General features: G+C 36.0%; 1 protein-coding gene across 5 annotated transcripts in view; it reads right to left on the bottom strand.

Annotated features, from left to right (window-relative positions):
- Positions 1–22,195, bottom strand: part of LOC134162035 (ankyrin repeat and sterile alpha motif domain-containing protein 1B-like) — a 309,404-nt gene that overhangs the window by 150,402 nt on the left and 136,807 nt on the right. For all 5 annotated transcript variants that reach the window (XR_009964170.1, XM_062615455.1, XM_062615451.1 and 2 more), the window contains one exon: positions 3,131–3,267. Coding sequence is in view for 4 of the 5 variants with exons in the window: in XM_062615455.1 (XP_062471439.1) it covers positions 3,131–3,267 (137 nt within the window). In the remaining variant the exon portion in view is untranslated. The remainder of the gene's footprint in view (positions 1–3,130; positions 3,268–22,195) is intronic.

The raw sequence follows: 22,195 nt of genomic DNA on the forward strand, positions 1-22,195 counted from the left end.
CTCTTCAGGGACCCCATGTAGCAGGTGTAGGCAACAGGGTTCCCCACCAGCTGCATTTGATATGGGAGTCTCTGGAACAGGGGAGAGGAGAGGCCACTGTGCTGTGCTTAACCTCACATTCATACAAACATCTTAAAAATCTGTTGGGTGCTGAAGCATGTATATGCACTGCCATCATGTGAGCTGACATGCAGTCTCTGAAAGAAAAGGCCAAATAAAACAGGAGGAAGAATGACCCCACCTCTGCCTTCTAACTCAGCTCACCAGGGTTCCCCTTTTCCACTCTCTGCACTGCCTGCCCTCACCAGACTGGTGGGAGGAAGGAATCCTTGGTCCCTTCTGGTGCTGCTTACACAGAAATACAGCGTTTCTTCTCACTGCAGGTGAACTGTTATATGCACAACTCTCCAGGAAAGATAAGTAAAGCTATAAATGTAAATAACAACATGAGTTGAAAGGCCAGCCTTCCCTGGCAGTTTCATCCAAGTTACCAAAGCCTGCCTAATGCAAAACCAGCTGCTGAAGAATTTCCCATTCTACCTTTTACTGGCACCTTCCTGTGCTAGATGCACAAGACATATGAAAAGAGGAAAGGAATGACAGCTGGTTTGGAAATTTATATGATCCCTGCTTTCTATCTGTTTAAAATCTGTTTATTTTGCTAGAAAAGTGCAAAGAGGCATTTTTGACAAGAGATAATTAATTATTTTACATGCATTGTATAACACTATTCATTAGTTTTACATGAGTGGTAAGAGGTCAGTCAAGAATAGAATCCCGTTGTGTTAACCTTCAAAGAGCTTGCCATGTAATTGAATGCAGCAGGCACGGGATAAAGGAATTAAATATGCAGGCAGAATTAACATTAACGGTTTGCAAACATTATATTGCAAATATATACAGCTTTGTTGCCTAAATTCTTGGGTTAAGATCTTTGGGGGAGGTGATTAGGTAAGCAAGAAAAACAAAGGAAGAATATTGAAGGAATGTGCATAAAATACATGGAGAAAGAAGCATAATGGGATCTGAATGCCATAGTATATTCAACTTCTCATGTATTAGTGCATAGATTTACAACATACGTTAAGCACAAACCTACATGTGCCTTTCTGCTGCTATTTTCTGCATAGGAAGTATGCCACATGTAGGGCCACATGAGATACATTTTAGAAAATGTGGTAAAGTTCTGACCATATATATCACACAACTAGCTTTAGTTCTGCAAAACGATGAGAATACTGGGAGTCAGTAAATGGTATGATTTAAATTTGAAAATAGCTCCCCAGAATCTGCTGAATCCATTCAGAGTTAACTAGCAGGAGAACATCACCATTCAGTGTACTGAGTCCATCTGTTGGCAATATCATGATGGAAACGGCTTTTTAAATGCTATTTTCAATAAGCTATCACGCAACAGCTTGTTCCCAACAACATTCCAATACCTTTCTGTTTGCTTACCGCCTACTATAAAAAACAGCTTAGAGGGAAGGAGGCATTTCAGTACTATACTAATGTAGGGTAGGAGGGACAGAGAGACTACAGGAACTGGCAAAATGAGAAACAACTATAAAAAGACAAAAGGAGAGGAAGCAGTTATTTTAGACCCCCTGCAATCTAGATTTAAACAAGGATATAGAACCCAAGGTACTGCAGTGTCAGAGGGATGGTTTGCAGCCAGTCATTAGCATCATTGTGCATTGACAGTGCCAGCTGTAGGAAACCAGTGGCTCCTAGATAAAACCAGCAGGTGCTCCTAGAAATTACCTTTAAGTCTGCAAGACCTTCTGAAATATGTGCTCCAATGAGTTCTGAAAGGAAGATTCACTTTCATCACTGTGACATGCTCACAAGCATAGCACCAACACAATCTGTCCTATAGAAGTCTTACCAAGATATCATGTATCCATCAGATTACTTGTCAAGTAAAACAAATGCTGGCAATGTACTGATGATACAAAACCTGCATCCACTAGCATCAAAGCGGCTCAGTGGCAGAGGTCAGCTCAGCAATGAAGAACAGATGGCTGCATTTGAACCCAATAATTGGTAGGAGAGGACAGGATTTCTTCAGGTTCCCACCAGAAAAGTCTCACAGTCAGTTCAGTGTGTAGTTGTCAGCTAGCTTTAACACGCCTAATGTCATGCCTTTTTAAGTGGGGAACTAGATAACCCCCTGAGGTTTATTCTGACCCATGTTGCCCTATGACCCCAAAATAAACTCCTCTATGCTGATTACCTCTACCTTCACTACTAACTTGAATTCTAAGATTTATTTACTTTACAGCTTTTATTTTAAAAGGCTGTACTTCTGTCCTGGGTTCAGCAGTAGCACTCATTTTTCCCCTTCTTGGTAGCTGGTGCAGTGCAGTGTTTTGACTTTCAGCTTGGGAACAGAGCTGATAGTGATGTTTAGGTTTGGCCAAGGACTTTGTGAGCCTCATGCTCTGCCAGGGAGGAGGGGAGGCCAGGAGGAAGCAGAGCCAGGACACCTGACCCAAACTGACCAAAGAGGTATTCCATATATATATGGGAGTGAGCCGGAAGGGCTGGGAGACTGCAGGGTTGGAGGAGGTATCGGTCGGAGCTTGGTCGGGCTGAGGGGGGGCAAGTTATCGGTCGGCTGGTGCTGAGGTGTTGTATTCTTATTTCCTTTATCATTATTATCATTGGTGGTAGCAGTAGTGATTTGTGTTATTAAAAGTTGCATTCATTCTCCTCTCCGTCCCTCCGAGAGCAGGGGGAGGGCAAGAAAGGGGGGGAAGTGAGCAAACGAATTACCTGACTGGGTTTAAACCACGACAACTTCTTAAAGAATTAAAAAGGGCACTCAAATTTTATATATATTAAGTACCTTGTTCACCAAACACTATTAGAAATACATACAGTTAGGAAGGATAAAAGTTGAGACACTATACATTGCTGTACATTGCTGGGCTTGTTCATAAAATAGTCTATCTTCTGCTATCAAGACTGCATCCCAAGTACAAAAAAATAATTTGTATTCTGTTTATCTGCCTCTGACCTATTCAAATGTGCATAGTGATAATGTCCTCTTAGAACACATGCATGATAGCCTGCTTCTAAAATCAAAACCAGAACTAATAAGATGATGCTTATGATGAGCACCTACCTGAGGACGTATAACTTTTACTATGTTTTCAAGTGCAGTGTCTGGTGATGGAGGAGAGCAGTCAGGTGTTGGGCCTGTAGAGCTGTTTCTATGGTTACCAGATCCTGGTGCAGTAATTGCTACCTGAGGTGCATTATCTGTGAATAAGAATAGCATTTACATGAACTTACAAATACTTCACATATTTTAAAATAAGAAAAAAAAAATATTTTGAAAACAGAACACTACTCAGAACACTTTCGATTTACAAAACCTATTATAATTTAAATGTATCTGGTGAGGAATATCTACACCTATTTTGTCAGCTTATACATTCACTCCATGTTAAGGCAGGATACAGCACTCTCTTAATACCTAAATAAAATGAGGCACAAACCAAACACATATCTTTTACTTTCATTAACCTGAATTACAGATTGTGAAACCGAGTACTATCACTATAGCAGGGGTGATTTGAAAAGGAGCTTTATAATGCACCTCATATCTCATCCTGGAAAATCCTAACACATACAACACAGTTCACAAGTTAAATAAACGCATAGTTGACTTAGAGCATGCTAATAGGCATCACTGACAACTTTCGTTTATACGGGGGGCGATAAAACTGATCAGCAAAGATCAATTACATGAAAATATACTCAGCTTCTCAGATAAAATTTGCATCCTCCATAGAGCTCTGCACTGCAGTAGCTGCTTTTCTAGCAGTATCTCAGCTAGATAACCTACAGCTTGCTTAAAAATGTCTACAATCCTACACGCACATAGGAAACTGCTGTTTGGACAAAATTTGTGATGCTCTTGCCACTTTATGGAGCTGTGAAGGACAATTAAAGGGACTTAAAATATCATTCTTACCTTCTCTAAATGCCTTTAATGTTGATCGAACAATGCAAACTTAAATTAGTCAAAATCAGGTCAGAGGATAGAGAGGTCTATGAAATAAGGCATAACTACCCAGTTGTTACGGAAAACAAGCACCAGAATGACTTATCAGGAGGCCAAAAGCTCCACATTACTTCCTGCCTTTGAATTGTATTATTAAAGAAATGCTTTAGTTCTGATTCTGGGGAAAATGTCATTGCCTGTGTGTACCTTTCTTTGTGGATCACATGCACTCTATTTTGCTAAATGTGCTATAATACCTGCGGCTCTGTATTAAGACAATGATTACATTCTCATCTTGTGTCTGTGGGACTCAACTGACAGCCTGCAGAGTTCACCGAAGAAAGCATATTTATTTGTAATTGAGATGGATCTCCAAAACATGTTTTCACTCTGTGGGCAAATCCACTCTAGAAAAACCCAAACTCCAAATAAACAAAAGCAACTCCAGTTCTATAAGCTGGAGAAGTTTTGCCTAACCAGCTTCTGCAGGAACACAAGCTCCTTCATGTGCACAAGTCACAAATGTCTCTGTGTAAGTAATCCTAGAAGCTTCTCTTCCTCAGTCCTACTAGCCTGAAAGAATTATTGGAAATGCAACAGGTATAAAAGGGAAGGAAATACCCAATTAGGTTAATGTAGATAACATAGGATAAAGATGAATTGTTGTAAGAATGTAAATTTATGGCCTTTCCAACGTAACAGATATTTTCTTTACGTGGATGAGTCTGAGAAACACTCCCTGCAGAAACACCACATATCTGGATAAGGTCGTAATTTCTATTCAAATACAGACTGGCAAACTGTTCTTCTAAGGCAAATATCTGTCTGGAACGTTTCAGCAATGCTGTTAAACTTAGTGAAAGTGTAAACAGAAGTTCATATGGCAGCTTGACAGACACTATAGATAACTTTAGGTGTTACCTAACATCTGATGGAGTGAACCCTCCCTGTCACAGAAACAATTCCAAATTTTTGGAAAAATATGTCATCAAGACTGCCAGTCCTTTAGGTCTGGAGTCTTAACACAGAGAAGTGCTCTTCCTGAATCATCACAAGTGCGCACAGAAATACCAGAACTGAATTCACATATTTCAGAAAGTAATACATGTTTGTTAATATGATGAATCAAACAAATTTTCATATAGCCTTAGAAAGGAACTTAAGGTGAATAGTCATAATAACATCCCTGACACAGAACTTAAATGTCTCTTATGATTCCCTGTCTGAACTGGTGTCTACCTGTAAAATTGTTAACATGCAGGATGTGAGTGAGTATCCAGTGATCTGAAAGCCCACCTCATCAAAGGAATGACAAGCAGACACCCCACAGAGGCCTTACCATACTCTGGAAGTCTCATAGTGGGGATGAAGGCTAAATATGAGTGATAGGAGCTGAATCTCATCCTCATTTAGTCCAGAATATGAAATATTACCTTATTTCATTCTGTGGACAGACTCATCAATAGATAATTATCAATGAACACCCCTGCCTGAGGAATCAGAGGTTTGCTTTGAGAGAGTTCTGCCCTCTGTTTGTGGAGACACCAAACTAGGGACTATACTGCTCCTGAGACGTATTGTAATACAGGTGGTAATACAGGCATCATCTAGGAAGCTAAGAAATAACTTCTAGAGGGAGAAATGTTCCACATGAGTCTAGCTAAGTGTACTTAGAGCAATTATTTACTTACTAGTGTGAGAAACAAACAGAACAATTGTCTCTGACAAACAGCTAAACCTAACAGATAAAAGAACACAAACTCCCATATCAGTTTATCAGTCCCTGCCTTTCTGTAGCTGTTCTTTCACTGTGAAGCCTGTGTGGCTGTGTTTAAGCACAGCTGCTCTTTAGCTACTTAGCACTTGAAAGCCTTGCAAATGAAATCAGGAAGTCTTACAGATGCAGAAGTATCTTAAAGGCCAAATAGTGAGAAATACAGACTGGGATTGATGGTAAGTTTTCTGCCCACCACTTCATTCCATTTCAATGCCTTGTTGGTATTCTTCTCATCTTAGTTTACCCACACTTTAAACATGCAGAAGAGGGTAACAGAGCAATCAAGTTATATGAGCAGGATTTTGGTCCTTCCATAGGAAAGACTTCTTGTTGATGCTGTTGAATGATAGGTCACAGAACATTACCTTTTGGCCTTTAGATACCGCCCCACCAGTGAGGCATCAAACTGACTAGTAGTGGCATTCTTGGAATGAAAATTTATTGGGAGATATTCTTGAAGGGAGGCAGGGCTGTTATATGCCCCACAAGACAGGGCTATGAAAAACTTTCCAGCTACAGTGTGTGCATACAATTATAACCAGTTAGGGAACATCTGTAATACACAGAAATCTCAAAAAACAAAAACAAAACCAAAAAGTAGTTACAGTCTTCCAAGCAAAATAAAGTGGTAACACAAAAAGGATGATGCTTGTAGAGTCTAAAACTAAAGTTATGAAAAAAACATCCAAATATAGTTCTTTGAAATAAACAACGCCAAAAAAAAAAAAAAATCCAGCTGCTCAGTATTCGTTGCCTTCACTCCTTTCTCAAGGGAATAAAGTGTCTCACATGTAATGGCTTCTTGTAAACAATTTCTTTATTGTGGACAGCTGTTTATTTTCACAGTAGGATCTTCTCATTAGGCAACCAATAATGATTTTACTACCTGTGTCTGCTCCATCAGAGAGAGAATATTGCCATCAAATTAGTTCCTGCAACCAATTTGGGCAACTTCTCTATGTCTACAGTATTCATTAAGAATGCAGTGCTACAGAAGTTTCATTAGTAATAGATTTGAATATATATTCTTTTATAATTAAATAATAAAATAATTATGTTTTCATTTTCTTATTTTCTGGTAACACAACTAAAGCAAACATTTTTTACATTTAGCTATCTATAACGGAAATACTGTAAGTTTCAGTGGAATATTTTATGGCAAAAAAGCACTTGGAAACTCGAGAAACTACTAAATTTACCTAGGAAAGATTAGCTCCTATGCTAAGTTTCTGACACGTACGATAGAGGGCCAACAGGGAAGTATTTCGGCTGTGATTCTCTTCTAGTTACTGGCTCAAGTTGCAATAAATTAAGACGTTTCTGCACAAGTCAGATAACACCAGGCTCCACGGATTATCTGGCAGGTAAAAATTACTGAACTGCAGCATGCTCTAACAATATTCCTTCCTGCCTTTACCACATGAGAAACTCTCACAAGGATTATGTAATTGGATCTTATTCTGATTTTTAAAAATGGTTACTGAGAACTTTCCATCCTTACTTTCCTTTGTTGCAGGGCAAAAGAAACAGAAAAGGATCAGATAAAGTAAAACCATTATGTTATGTTTCCTAAGTCCAGAATAACCAATTTTATTTTTTTTTAAAGGTTAGGTAAACTCAGCTTTTGGATTAACTGGACCCATTTAGAGGACTACAAAAATAGCTCTATTGGTTTACATCCTGGCAAATCTTACTAATTTGCTTTGTTGGTTGGTTGATTGATTGGCTTTACCACACCACTAACATCTCATGGATATATTTATAAAGATGGTTATTCTTAAATTTCTCACCAAACAGACATCTTAATTTCCAAATTTTAATACCACTTAAAATTCTATTTGCTACTTTTCCCAATTGTTGAAACATTTACAATAGAAGCAGACTCACTATTTACAGCAATGGTCACATTACTGCTTCATACAAGTTGCCTGTGCATATTAGACTTTCCTTCATGTATCAAAAGACTTTAATTGCAAATGATGACATCACTGTTTGGATGTTGAAGATAATGTTGTTCCTATCACTATTTAAAAGATTTTTACTCTCAAGCCACACTAGCATTCCTTAAATTAGAACTACACCTTTTGGTTACAGACAGAAGGTTTGATTTCAGTTACACTAAAAACTTTTAATATTGAATCAACTTCACCAAATCAGAAATACAGATTAGCTTTTTACTGGTCCATTCCAGTTATTCCATAGTTCACTAACAGTTATACATTCTTACAGGAAAATTATAAAAAGAAATTGAATAGCATTGAGTAAGAACTAATTCACATAACTGTTTTGTTTTTTTTTAAATTATTAATTAAATAGTTTTAGCATCATTTCATATGGGAAATGCTTATTTTTCACAGCACCTTTTTCCGAGACCATTAAGAGAGAACGGAAGCAGCAAGCCAAACACCTCAGAATTATTTTTTCATCACACTCATATATAATACAATTACAAAAAAAAAAAAACAGCTTTTGTGCATATTACTCAATTTTATCGATTATCCAGTTCAATATTATTAAAGTGTAATTTATAGAAGCACAGTTATCTTGTTCATAAAAATGTTTAATTATGATGTACACTTCATGTCTCACACAAAGAGTATTGTATGAGAGTCTCCTGGGTTCAGCTGTAACAGCTAATTTTCTCTTTCCCAATAGCTGGTGCAGTGCTGTGTTTCAGCTTTAGTCTGAGAACAATGCTGGTAACACACCAATGTTACAGTTGTTGCTCAATAATGCTTACCCGGATCAAGGATTTTCCAGTCTCTCATGCTCTCCTAGTGAGGAGGGGCATGGGAAGCTGGAAGGAAGCAGACAAGGACACTTGACCCAAACTAGCCAAAGGGGTATTCCATACCACAGCACGTCACGCCCTGTACATAAACGGGAGGGAGTCACTCAGAAGACCAAGACTGCTGCTTAGGCCGGGCTGGGTATTGGCCAGTGGGTGGCGAGCAATTTGTATTGTGCATCACTTCTGTTTATTGTTTTTCTTCCCTTCCCTTTTTAGTTTTATATTCTCTCCCCTGGTTACTTTCCTTATCAGTATTATTAGTACTACTGGTTTTGTATTATACCTTAGTTACTGGACTGTTCTTATCTCAACCTGTGGGGTTTACATTCTTCTGATTCTCCTCCCCATCCTGCCTGAAGCAGGGCAGGGGGAAAGAGAGGGAGTGAGTGAGTGGCTGCATGATTCTGAGTTACCAGCTGGGCTTAAGTGTTAACAAAGAGTTAACATCACAACCAATCCTTTTGCAGGAAGAAAAGTTGCTTCTACCATCACTGACATTGTAAGTGATTAATTCACAGTGGTCTTTCTGTACAAAAAGGATTTCTGAGTAAAATATATGTAACACATTGCATAATGTCATTTACATCTATCTAATGAGACTGAATTTTGAACCAAATATCAGGGTCTAAAGTTAAACTTCTGTATTCATATGCTAGTAGCTGAATTGCTATCAAAAAAATAGCATTATTTTGTTCCATCTTCAGCAAGTCAGAAACCGATCTTCAGACTTGCAAGGTAGTATTTCTCTAAATACAGCTACATTTGCTAAACTCATCTTTAAATCAATGAAACTTCATTAAAACAGTATTCATTAGAGATAAAATATACTCTATATAAAGATATATAATCCTGAAGAAATATTAGGTCAGAGGAACAAGACTTAAGCTTCATTGATTATACAAAGATACGCATTACCTTTAAACAAAGTCCAGACAGCTAGCTCAGACACTTCTATTGTAGTCAAATATGGCAAAATTCAACTGCCAAAGCATTGTTAACAATGCCATCTCAGCAGTCCAAGGAAACTCAAGGCATCTACCTGAGGCCTTCACTGTCTTTCTATGGGATTTCACTGTCCTTCTGAAACATCAGCTTGGGACACACAAAAGCATTTTATATGTCAGTAGACAGCTATGTATGGCAACTGAATCAAGGTACTAAAATTATGAGGGATGAATCCAAAATCACATTTCTCGAGAACTTTAACCACTGTTTCCCAAAGATCTTTGTGAAAATGAGAGCTTATTTTTACCATCATGGTAAAAATTATAGTAAGATTTTTCTGGTGTACTGGATAACAGGAGGTCAAGAAAAGAGGGGAGACCAAGGAGCTCCCTTTCATGGATATAGTGACTGCTTTACATTTTAAAGGATCACTCAGATATCAGTCTGGAGAGAGTAAAATGAAGGTGAATATTGTCTTCTTTTAGCATATTGTAAGAACAACCTATGGCATTCTTTTACTGCTATCTTCTATTGTCATGTCAGACAAAAACATAAAAATGTTAACTAAGTGAAATTAAAAAAAACCATGCACTGGGATCTTTGTCTTTTACTGTGATATGTGACATTAGTAGCCAGTGGATGATTGTCTTCTTTCATTTAGTACTCTACATAGATAGGAATGCTCTTATAGATAGTAATAGACCATATCACCATGGTTCAGCAAGTCTCTCATCAAAGTTTTCATCCTGCTATCCATGCACTGCAAGGACACACTTCTCACTGGAACTTTTCTAAGAGATAACAGATACTCATAGAAAAGGCACTATATATATGTAATGCCACAATATTAACTATCATGCAGACACCAAATATACCAACCAGAACACTTCCTACCACATCTCATCAAGCAAAATATGAGAAGTCAAAGGCAGCCCATATTCCAGATATGTGCTGGAATTATTTTCCATCCATTATATTCCAAACATATTTCCAGCTATTATATTCCAAATATAATTACATTTCACCTCAGAAAGATATGTTCAAAATGGAACATGTAGTTGATCTATAGTTTTCCACTTTCATTACAGAAATGTGTAAACTGTTACATCAGTTATTTCTACAATTTAGTGTAAAAGCAGTGGATCTACAGATCAAAACAGTTGATCCTCAGGACACTCCATTTTAAATATATGTGGGTTTGAGTTTTTTGCACTATGTAGCATCTTATTTATTCTACCAAACACCCCCATCACACATTTACCTTCCATAAAGACCCTATACTTTTAGTGCCCACCTGAAATGGAGCTTTAGATCAAAAAGGGGTCTGGTTTATGTACACCAAAACCAGTCTGTGACTGAAGCAATTAATAGAAACTGGGAACAACGATTTATTTCAAATTCACATCTAGTGCTCTGAACCAAAATGTGTACACAGCCTATTTTATTTCTGCATTCCAATTGTTTGTGGAGTTACATAAATACTACATGCTTAGATTTACAATTTGCTGTAAGAGCAGAAGAAACATATATTTAACTTTAGAGGTATGGACCAGTAATAATCTAGAACTAGGTTATATGCTACACATCTAATGGTGTGCATAAATACATACACTAAATTCTAAACCCTCTGAAAATATAATACTAGATACAAACAAAATACTTAAAACACAAACCGTAACTAGTACAACCTTGTAGAGCTTTATACTATAAATTCAGGGCCTGGATCGATTTGTACACTGCAGCTCCAGGGAAAGAAAGAGAAGGGTGTAAAATGCCTGCATACATATATAGACAACTTCGAAGACACACTGTTACTAGTAATAACTTCCTTTTATTCCTCAAGCACTACGCAGTATAGAGGACTTCATGCAATGTTTCAAACTACTTGAAGACAGGCCAAAATCCTGCATCAGGATAACGCAAAAATGTGAATAAAGCTCCAGATGGCTTGGTGTTGTCTGGGATCAAAATGCATTTTCATGTGGAATCAAGAAAGACCTAAGTTTGATCAGATATAGCAGACTCTATTAGAAAACTACCAGAGAAACACATATCCAGTCTTGTAATTTCTATGTTTCTATGGTTTTTGATGTGTCTTTAAAAAAAAATGTAGGAATACCTTTGTCTGTACATGTTATATGTCCTGGTAACATCAAATACGTTATAAAGAGGTACAAATCTCTGAAAAGAACATGGCAATACTAATCAGCTCTCTCAGACAGAACTCAATCATAACCACAATAGGAATCTTGGAAGAGTACAAAAGAAGATAATATGGAAATAGTACTATTTTTTGGAAGATCAGTGACCAGTGTCTGAATTTACACACATCTCACAGAGGTCATGGCCATCAGAAGGGCTAGTTTCATTGGCTGGCTAAGAAATTAACAGGTTAATTAGGTCCCATCATGTACGGTACCAAAGACTAGATTTTAGTGCTCTTCAATAATCTCTAGTCCTTAAAAAGGACAGAAAGAAGACTTGCCACTTATAACCACACTGGAGTGATAGATAAATCAGTTATTTTCTGATTCCAGGGATAATCAAAGATATGGAAGCTTTATTAGAGATATGCAGATATCCTCACGCGGAGGAGGCCAAGAAGCTTGCCCAGAATATGTGTCAGGGAATCTTCCCTACTGTTGATGAGCTTTATCTAAAAATGAGCAAGAAACCCAGGCCCATATGAAGAATCACCTGAATACTATTCTTTATAATAAAGAGAACTGGGCACAGCAGTCTTCCCGAAGATTATAGAGGGCTCATTAAAACACAATTAACTCTTTCTTCAGCAGTGCAAGGAGAATCACCCCATTACATTAAAGCATACCCACAGAGAGATTTCAGTGCAAGTCTTAATATATCTGAACATTTTGTTTGGAGACAACGCTACTCAGCCTCAGTTCATTCATGATGGGTCAATCAAGGCCACTGGATTCCATTAACAGTAAATTTACAAGGCAGAAGCCCAAGTCACCAAGTAGGAAGAAACTAAGGATCCAAAACTGATCTGAGTAGGTCACAAAATAGCAGGAACTGCCCTGATTTGATACAGAGATGCCTTGTATAATATTTCTTGGACAGCATGTGTGATAAAAATGTGATGCCTCGTGTAAGTGGTGGACCCATTGCAAAGATTCCTAGAAATTGCATACAGCAAATTAAGACAGACTAAAGTCCATACAGAAATCCAGGAAAAAAAAAGAAAGAAAATATCAGATTTTGTCAAGCAGATAACAAAACCTGTCATGTTATACAGTAGTCCCAGTTGAGGGACTAGGCAATTTTTCATAGTACAGGATTTTGCTTTAAAATTGTTTTAACTTGAGTAAATTCCCATAGCAAATATTCTCTCCTATGTGACTATTCAACACAGCATAGATCTAGGGATTACAGAGAATGACAATCATCTATTTCAGGATTTCAAGGAATGAACATTGCAAGAGACATTTCAAAAGAGCACATGGAATACTGAATAATAAAATCAATAGTTAGCTACACTGGATGCATAGAGGGAATGCTTGGACTAAACTGTTTGAATTTGCTCTTTTGAATTTGTTTTGTTTCCCACACACTTAAATCTGAATAACCGTCGTTCTGAGTAGGATTGTAAATATATATCTACAACTGTCTTGTTGAAAGCACTTGAAGCTGGCCCAGTCTTGGATGTAGCAGCTATTTCAGGGTTGTGTTTGAAATTAATTACTAGCAAAGTGCATTCCAGCAGCAGCAGGGAGTCTGCTTAGTTGTTTCTGCATCAGACTTGGTTATGACTTATTATCAACTTTTTATTTCCTTCAATCACCCACCTGCATGAATAGACTTTGGAACAGCTTCAAGCTTGCATAACCCTTGTAATACCAGGCAACTGTCTGGAAAACCATCTCTCATTAAGTACTAATTAGACATGATGGGAGATTTCCACCATTTCCTGAGTAACCTTTGAAGACTGCCTCTGCAAGCTGTTAGCTGCTGATGTGTAATTGAGCATTCAAAAACAACGCTACACAGTTGCATATCCTTTTTTTGTGTGTGTGTGAAATGGCCTTTTTCTTGGCTTTGCCATGTTTAAAAGGTTTGTAGTGAAATGACTGTACTTGCCTATGACAGATATTTCATAGATTTCTACATCGGCCTTGTCTCAGCATGTAGTCATCATGTTCCTGAAATTCAATGAAAAGCACAGGGTGCAGTTACAGGTGCCAAAATATTTTTGTTTATTTCAGTCATTCACTAAAAACTGGAATGCCTAGTAGTCTGGTGAAAAAATAAACATCCTCCAAAAACACCTGATACATATTAGGGGTGTCTGTGCATATTTTTAAATTTGACTCATCAGTGAGAGGCCACTGAATGACATTATACGTATGCCTCAGTATTTCACAAGGCTTCTCCTATAATCCAAAGAGAATAATTAAATAAGATGTGCAGATAAAGTATTCTACTATTGCAAATGCAATAGATATTAGTGAATTAGGCTACATAGTCAAATTATCTCAGAATATAAACCGCAAAAGGTGATGGGAGTAAGTACTCTCAATTTAAATAATACTGATGATAACAATAGTCCCCTAGGGCTCAATAATAATTAATAATTTAAGAAGTCTTTAAGAAAAACCTTGCAATATGCATCTATCTTTAGTTGCAGTGAAATGCACTTTATAGACAAAAATACATTTCCACGAGCTTCAGTTCTTCTGAAGTGTCAGTTAGCTAATAAACCTCTTAATCAGAACACTGAAGCCAAAAAGCGAACCAAAATATTTTAAAGCCAGCAAGCTAGAGATGCTTTAAAATCTTCAATATCCAGCTATTCTTCTTTAAAGTATCTGAATTTTTGAGCAACTTCAGAGTGCTCAATTCCCACTCCAAAATTTTACCTTTTTTTTATTTAACATACATACATTGAAGAGAGTATTGTGTTCCATACTCAAATTGTGTATTGTATCCAGCGTAACAGTATACTTATTAAGCATAGAGTCCAGCAGAGAGTGTGCACTACTAATACACAGAATTCAGGCACTCTCAAAGGTCTTTGATGCTCATTTTGAAAGCAATATGGAAACATCTGTACCAAAGTGGACCTGCTATCTAGTCCAATATGTTGTTTTGATAATGTCCAGGTGATTTGAGAAACATACAGAAAATACTGTGGATAGTTTTGTAATAACACAATACAGTTTCTAACCATTCACAGTTAATTTGCAGCACTACAGCATTGGAGATATTAGTAAATAAAAATACTCAAACGCTTCACTGTATTTTTTAATTTCCAAATTATCTTTTCTATAATTAACATACCAAAACAATTTTGCCACACTTTACATATGTTTTATTTATTCTTGGCATTTGCTTCTGAAAAATACTCAAATTCTACCCTTTGCACTAACATTCCTGCATTAATTTATTTTCTGCTTCAATTTAGATGAAATTATATGTTATACCAGTATTACACGTTTACTCATAATTAAGCTTACCTTCTAACTGACAGAGCAGGACTTACATAACTCTGGCTCTGAGGGTTTAGAATCTTCTATACACTTCAGCGTATTTAATTTATTTACATCATAGTAACTAAACAGCATGCAGTTTGCCTCACTTGTTTTCTCTTCCTGTTTTGGTTTTAGGCTCTCCAAGATCCACAAACTATCTTTGCAGATTTCTTAAATTTCTTCCTATTAAGTGTTCCCACTAATGAAACCTACTCCCCTTCCTTGGAATTTTTGAGAGCTGCAGTTAACTATATAAAGGAATGATAAAGATGCCACAAAACTTTAAAGAGGTATGCTGTTTGCATTTCCTATTGATAGCAAATTAATAAATCACAATTTCTAGGCCATGTAGGGCCCCTATGTTTGACACAGAGCCAAATCAGTATATTCAGACAAGAAGGAATATTCCAACACAGTGGGGCAGAAATGACCAATCCAACCACTAATATAAAAACAGAGATCATAATTAAGTGAAAGTATGGCATAAAACAATCCAACATTCCTTAACTTCAAGTCTTAAACTATAAAAAAGATTATAATTAAATTACACTTGAGGTATTTAGCCAAAACAAAAGACAGGATTCACAGAACTCCTGTCACTTTTACTACCAGAGCTCCTAACCATTAACAACTTCCTATTGTAAATGTCGTTATTCCATGTGAATATGAGTCACAAATTCATTCCACATTATGTTTATCAGGCTGATGTCTAGAAGTTGGACAAGTAATTTATAAAATGCATTTATAAAAGGCATTTAAAAATTTCCTTAAACTTATTATTGGCAAATCCTTGTTGAAGTTATTATGGGTTGAATGAAAAAAACTCTGAAAGACAACTTACAGAATTTCTCAGAAAAAAGGTATTTTTTGCAAATGTTACTTACACAATATTCACAGAGAGTTTTCATCATAATGTAAGACAGAAATAGATGTCAAAATACTGGGAATGTTCTCAGGAAAAAAATTTAGTGTCAATCCCAGCACTACTGGTAAGAAACTGGTTTGGTTTTGTTTTTTTTTTAAATTATGCTATATTATTCAAGTATCTTCCAGCAGGGTAGGAATGATATCTGACAGAAAAAGGATATGGGGTGAACAGCTGGAGCTTGCGTGGAAAGGATATCTTTACTAACAGCTGTTTTTAATATCACACCCAGAACAGATACAAACGCATACAATGGTATGCAGACTGGCAGATTCAGGAAGAGAGACAGAAGCAGAGAAAATTGAAGTAAATAAGTGTTTTTTATTTAACTTAAAATAGAACAGGAGGGAAATCTTTATCCTTCCATTTTTTTTTTTAACAGAATGAAACACTGATTACCTTCAGTAGGAATCAATGTTTGTCTATTTTTTAATCATGTCTGACACTGAACAAAACAAATAAATCTGTTCATTATGTACAAAATTGGTTTAGTAATTGCTTAATATTTTAACAAATATTTTGATATTAACAAAATTTAGCAAGCTATGCCAGGATTTGTGCTTTCCAAATGTACTAAAGATAGTACAAAAGTTTATTAAAATACACCTCATAAAACATATCATATTCTCATGAAAAAGTGAGTTCCCAGTAGAACACATTTAAAGGTACTGAAGTATTAAATAAAATAGCTTAAGTTCATTATAAAATTAACAAATTTGTTACTTGATGGAGAAGTAAAGACAATAGAAATAGGGTATGATTTATTTATTTTTTTTTATCCTGATAGTAAATCAAATGTGTAATTGATCTGTAGTAACTGATCTGATTTATTCAGATCAATGCTGAAATAAAATTAGCATGCACATTCAGTTGACTGTATGATATAAGCTGCATGATATAGCCAAATTTTGATGCAGTCGGTAACAAAAAAAAATAAACAACCAAACAAAAACTAAAATTCTCCTAGAGATTGTCAGAAGGATGAGGAAAATTTTTTCATTTTTTTAGTGGTGAGTAGAGGGGAGAGGTACTAGAACTGTAGAAAAGACAGCAAGGTTACTATCAAAGTGACCCTTCACAATATTTGAAAAAGCAGAGTAACCTCGTAGCAGTAGATGATCCCTACAGAGGTGTGGTGAAAAGCAGGGTGCAGGGCACTGGCAGAGCTATGATCCACAGACCTCAGTATCTGTCTGTTAGCAGAGCCACCAAATACATTTTGACAAACCCTATTCTGACCAAGCAGGGCAGGGACTGAGTTTACATTTTTTGGTCTGACATGGAGCTGGGATGCCGACAGCATGTGAAATATGGGCTCAGCAGTGAGTAGAATTCTCACATCCTGTGATACAGTCACTGATATTCTAGCCCGATACTTTCAGCTTGATCCCCCAAATCCAAATAACTACCCTGATATGGGACACAGAAATAAAAAGAATTGCCCAGACATCAAATCTAATACCTAAATCAAAGGCAATCATCACATAACTGCTACAAGGCACATACAGACTATACATCTATTCACCATCGACACCAAGTCACAAAACACTCCATAATAAATAGTATTAAATGTGTAATCTTTAATACAAAATATCAGAAAAGCCTGGAAAACTACACAAGGAGCAGGAGAGATCACAAGCATTGTAAATGTCATAACTTTCTGCAACAGCTGAGAATGTCTAGATGATCCTAAGATAGGTATAATGCAGTGTCTAATGATTAGTCATTCAGAGTTGAGCAGCTTTATCATCCAAAATTGAGAAACTAAACAGTGAAGAAACTAATCTTCCACAAATGACCACTGAGCTCTTTGTATGATTCAAGAAATACCCATACTGCATTTCGAGTTTTTCTGAAAACCAGTTTATTTTTCTTTACAGTATTTGAATTTTATTGCATTATAGGCATCAGTAAAGTTAAACTACCTATTCTTGAGCACTGGATCTCTCAAATTTTAGGACTTAGTTCCATCTTAATGCAAAATAGGACAAGATGCAAAGTCTTATGTATAACAGAAAAAAATATGAAGTCAAGACATGTGGTTCCTCCCAGCTTCTAATATGGAGTACGATTCAACACAAAAAGCTTTGCAGAAAATTTTTAAAGTTTGTAGAAAATTCACAGGTGCACCAGGAGACATAAAATATTAACTGAATGCCTACTGAAGATCAGTGCTATACCCATTACACAACATTATATTCCTCTAGAATATACCAGATGCATGTGAAATACAAACAAATTAATGATAAGATGTTTCACTATTACTGCTAGTACTGGCAATTTGATGGGGTTTGTATCAATATTATTCCTCATATAGCTATTAAATTATTGCCATTTATAGCAGCTACTATCATTTACATCTGCTCAATTATAAAACAATCACAACAGCATTTTGAAGCCTAGGATCACTTACTAGAACGGAACATGTTGTATGTGGTCTATGTATTACATCCCTGACTCAAAAGTACTTGCAAAAGATGCTGCAACTCATCACCATTTAACACAGAAAAACTCAAATCCTGCTAAATAATATTTGTATATGGGCTTTAAAATGCAAACTACCTCACAATAATTACATTCTTTGATTTATTGTCTTGATTTAAAAAAGGGGTTTTGTCTGACAGCATGCAGTCAAGTGCATAATGAGATCATTCTAGACAGTAATCACACCAAGATGGAAACTGAGTGTTGGTCAGAATACATGTACTTTGACGAGTACTCATTTGCAAAAATTGCCCCAAACTCCCATGCAAGGTATTTTTTTTCAGTTGTAGTTTAAGGAATAATAATAAAAAGTAATGAATCATAAGAAAATGTTTAACATATGTCAAGCAGCAGACTTTTTCTCACCCTCTGCAGAGAAAATGTAAGCTAGTCTTTGGAATGTAGAATTACTTTAACATAAACATATCTACTGGAACATACTAGATGGGTGGAGACCTGCATGTGTTTTGATAATGAACCCATCACATGGTATCAGTCATTCCCGTATGCTTTACCTTCAGAAAAGGCAGAGTATTTTTAGAGTAACATTTCATTGTTAAGAATGTTATCAGAGATGTTATCCAAAGGAGTGTATGATGGGGAGCAATAATCTTAATTACATACTAAAAAACTTCTAGAGGGATGATAAGGTTGTAAAGGAAAGTACATTAGCACTGTGATATGTAAGAATTGACGTCTTGTGCAACCTCAATTCATCCTCCTGTGCCTATGCATTCTGAAAAGTCTTTAGGATTATAATGCTGTTTCTCTGCCAGACCTCTGCTGCATCAAGGACATAAAGGAGTGTGTAAATGGAAAATGAAACAACCCAAATTCTGGCACATCACTCTAGAAATGCAGTAGGAGAAATAATATTATAAAACAATAGAGATATGAAATATTTTTCTTAAATATCAAACTCATGTAAATATATCCAAAGGGAATGTTAAATGAGAGTTAATAAAGCTAGAAATTTTTAATGGACAGATCTATCTAATTTGTACCCAAGAGCTTAAAAAGATCTGGCAAGTTAACTCAACAAATGGTGCTGTTTCTTTATAGCACTAGGAATATTGATAAGATTTGAGAAGACTAAAGGGAAGCTAATGGATCAACCTTAGTTATAGGCTTTCATTCTGACATCAGGAATAATGGAATAGCTGACATGGATCACCATTAATAATAAATGAAAGGGGCACTGGTTATTAAAATTAGCATTGCTTCAGAGAAACTGGATCTTTTAAGTTAACCTGGTTTTTAAATGAAATTATAAGTTCATTTAATACGAGTAAATAAAGTTATTTTACTTTTATAATATATTTGGCTTAATAGTACATTTGGGCTACTAAAAATTATTAAAGTGGTCTACGCTTGCAACTGAGGTAATTTTAAAAGTTAATAATGAATGGTTCCAGATGTATGTGCATGAGAAGTATTCACTCATACACACTTCTTTCCAGACTACCCAAATAAACAAATAAAAAGAAAAGGTAAAAGTTTTACCCAACTTTATACTACAAATACCACAGGGAGTAGAAGGAGGGTCTGAAAGCCTGTATAAATCTCCTTTCTCTTAACGCTCTTTGTTGGGATTCTGAAAGTTGCCAGTTAAATGGGCAAGACTCAGTCAAGGAAATATGACACTAGAAACTGATTACTGAATGCTTCCACTGCCTGCTTCTCAGTCTGTGATACTGAAGTTATATTTTTGCTTTGCTGGATAAGTTCTGCTTTTTTCAAAAAGCAAGAAGTAAAATGACACAAGAAAATAGTACTTTTTAGACTCTCAACACAGCAAAGAATCAATTCTTAATATAGCACTTTGCAGTTAGTCTGCCAATTGAAAATTGACTGTCATATGATGTAAATTTTCTAGTTAATAACGAAAATTCTATTATAACAGAAGTTTGTCCAAATACAAAATTAACCTGCTTCAAATACAGAGTAACTAAGGGAACAGCTGTTTAGGAGAACCTATGGCGTTCTCTCACACTGCCTGGGGCTGCTTAAAGTGAAAGCAGACAGTGGATGAAATGTTATTCAAATTTTTTATTATTCACCTTCTCTCATTTATTCATTTCTTCTTTTAATACATTAGTAATGCAATACACACCCTAATGGACATAGTCCTTATTTTGCACCACAGGAGTTAAATTTTATTTTTCATTTCCCTTTATAAACGTCTATCAAGAAAACTGATTCCAAACTGATTCCCACATTGTATGAGAAATTTGAACAATAAAGAGTGGATATTATTTCTTCTTGAAACAGAGGATATATGCACTGTTGGCATACCTCTACTGACAGAAGACTATAGCCACATCAAGAAATAATATGGCACAGGAACAGTATACATAAACTGTATATAGACTATAGGGATCTGTTTCTTAGGTGATGTCAGAAACCTGGTTTACCTGAACAGCCTAGAACTGAATTTCACTGTAAAAAAGAACTGTAAGGGTGTCTCACTCACTTCCTGAAATCTATCCAGAGATAACTAAAATGCATCATAGCTTTCACAGGCTATCAGAATGTGATTTTAGAGGCATATCTAACTGACAGAAATCAGAGATGCAGACTGCACTGGCCCATCTCAGCCACTTCCATCTACTGTAGGGTTATATTACCTGAAGAGATATAGAGATATCCTCTCCGAATTTGAGATGAAATCAGAAGTAAAGGGAAATATTTCCACAGAGAGTACCTCATTTTAAGTATTATACTACAAGACACACCTTTTCCTGATCTCATATCAATGCTTAATTGACTAATTTCTAATTTTAATAAAGACCCTTCTTTTGGAAGAACATATATACAGTAAAATATAACCCAACAAATCAACAGCAACACATGCCCTAATTTCATAGAGATTAGGAAGATATGCCAGCCTCTGAGATTCAGACCACTTGAAGATCTACTGGTCAAAATAAGTAGTTTAATAACACCTGTCAACAAAATAGTAAGCAACATAGGACCGAAACACAGTTGAACAGATCTGCTCCAAGAGATATAGTTCTAAAAAAGCTAATATAAAGCATCCTAATTATACTCCAAGAACTATGATAATAATATAAAAAATATCAAAAATGGGTATGAAAAAGTCATAACAATAGAACTCCCAAGCTATGTATATTTGGGGGATTTGTACTTAGAGAAAACAAAAAGAACTATAAAATTACAGAAAATACTTAAAAATAGAAAATAAATTATAAATTTATAACTTATAGGAACAACTATATCAGCAAAAACTTTACAGACACCATTTTCAGAAATCTTACATTTTTGAAGAGTGCTTAAAAAAACGCTAGCTGTACTGAAGAAAAAAACAAGATTAATGACAGAAGAGCTATTGTATATTCTATTCTTCCATCAGCACTCCCTTAACCTTTATTAAAATGCTATGTGAAATTAAAATACCCAAACTGCAAACATATGCTAGTGCATTAGACAAAATTTATTCTTGCAAGAAGTGTGCACCCTATGCTGTGAATGACGAATATAAAATGTGTCATCACTAAAACTCAGTCAGAAGGTTAGACTAGTTTCTAATACACTGTATTCTGGCAAAGGCTGGTAACCTGAAGCTCTGCATGTGATCCTTGCATCTTTATAAATTAACCATTTAAAACAAGTAGATTGATAAATTCTGTACCATAGCTAAATTCTCTCTGTACAGCTCAAACATAGGTTAAAGGACAACAAAGAAGACCAGAGAAAAAGTATACATAGGTCTTACACCCAGGGCTGGGAATTTCATTTTATTATG

The sequence above is a fragment of the Pezoporus occidentalis genome, unplaced genomic scaffold, assembly GCF_034315485.1.
Source record: "Pezoporus occidentalis ecotype Australia unplaced genomic scaffold, CSIRO_AGI_Poc_V1 ctg182, whole genome shotgun sequence".
NCBI classification, from domain to species: Eukaryota; Metazoa; Chordata; class Aves; order Psittaciformes; family Psittacidae; genus Pezoporus; species Pezoporus occidentalis.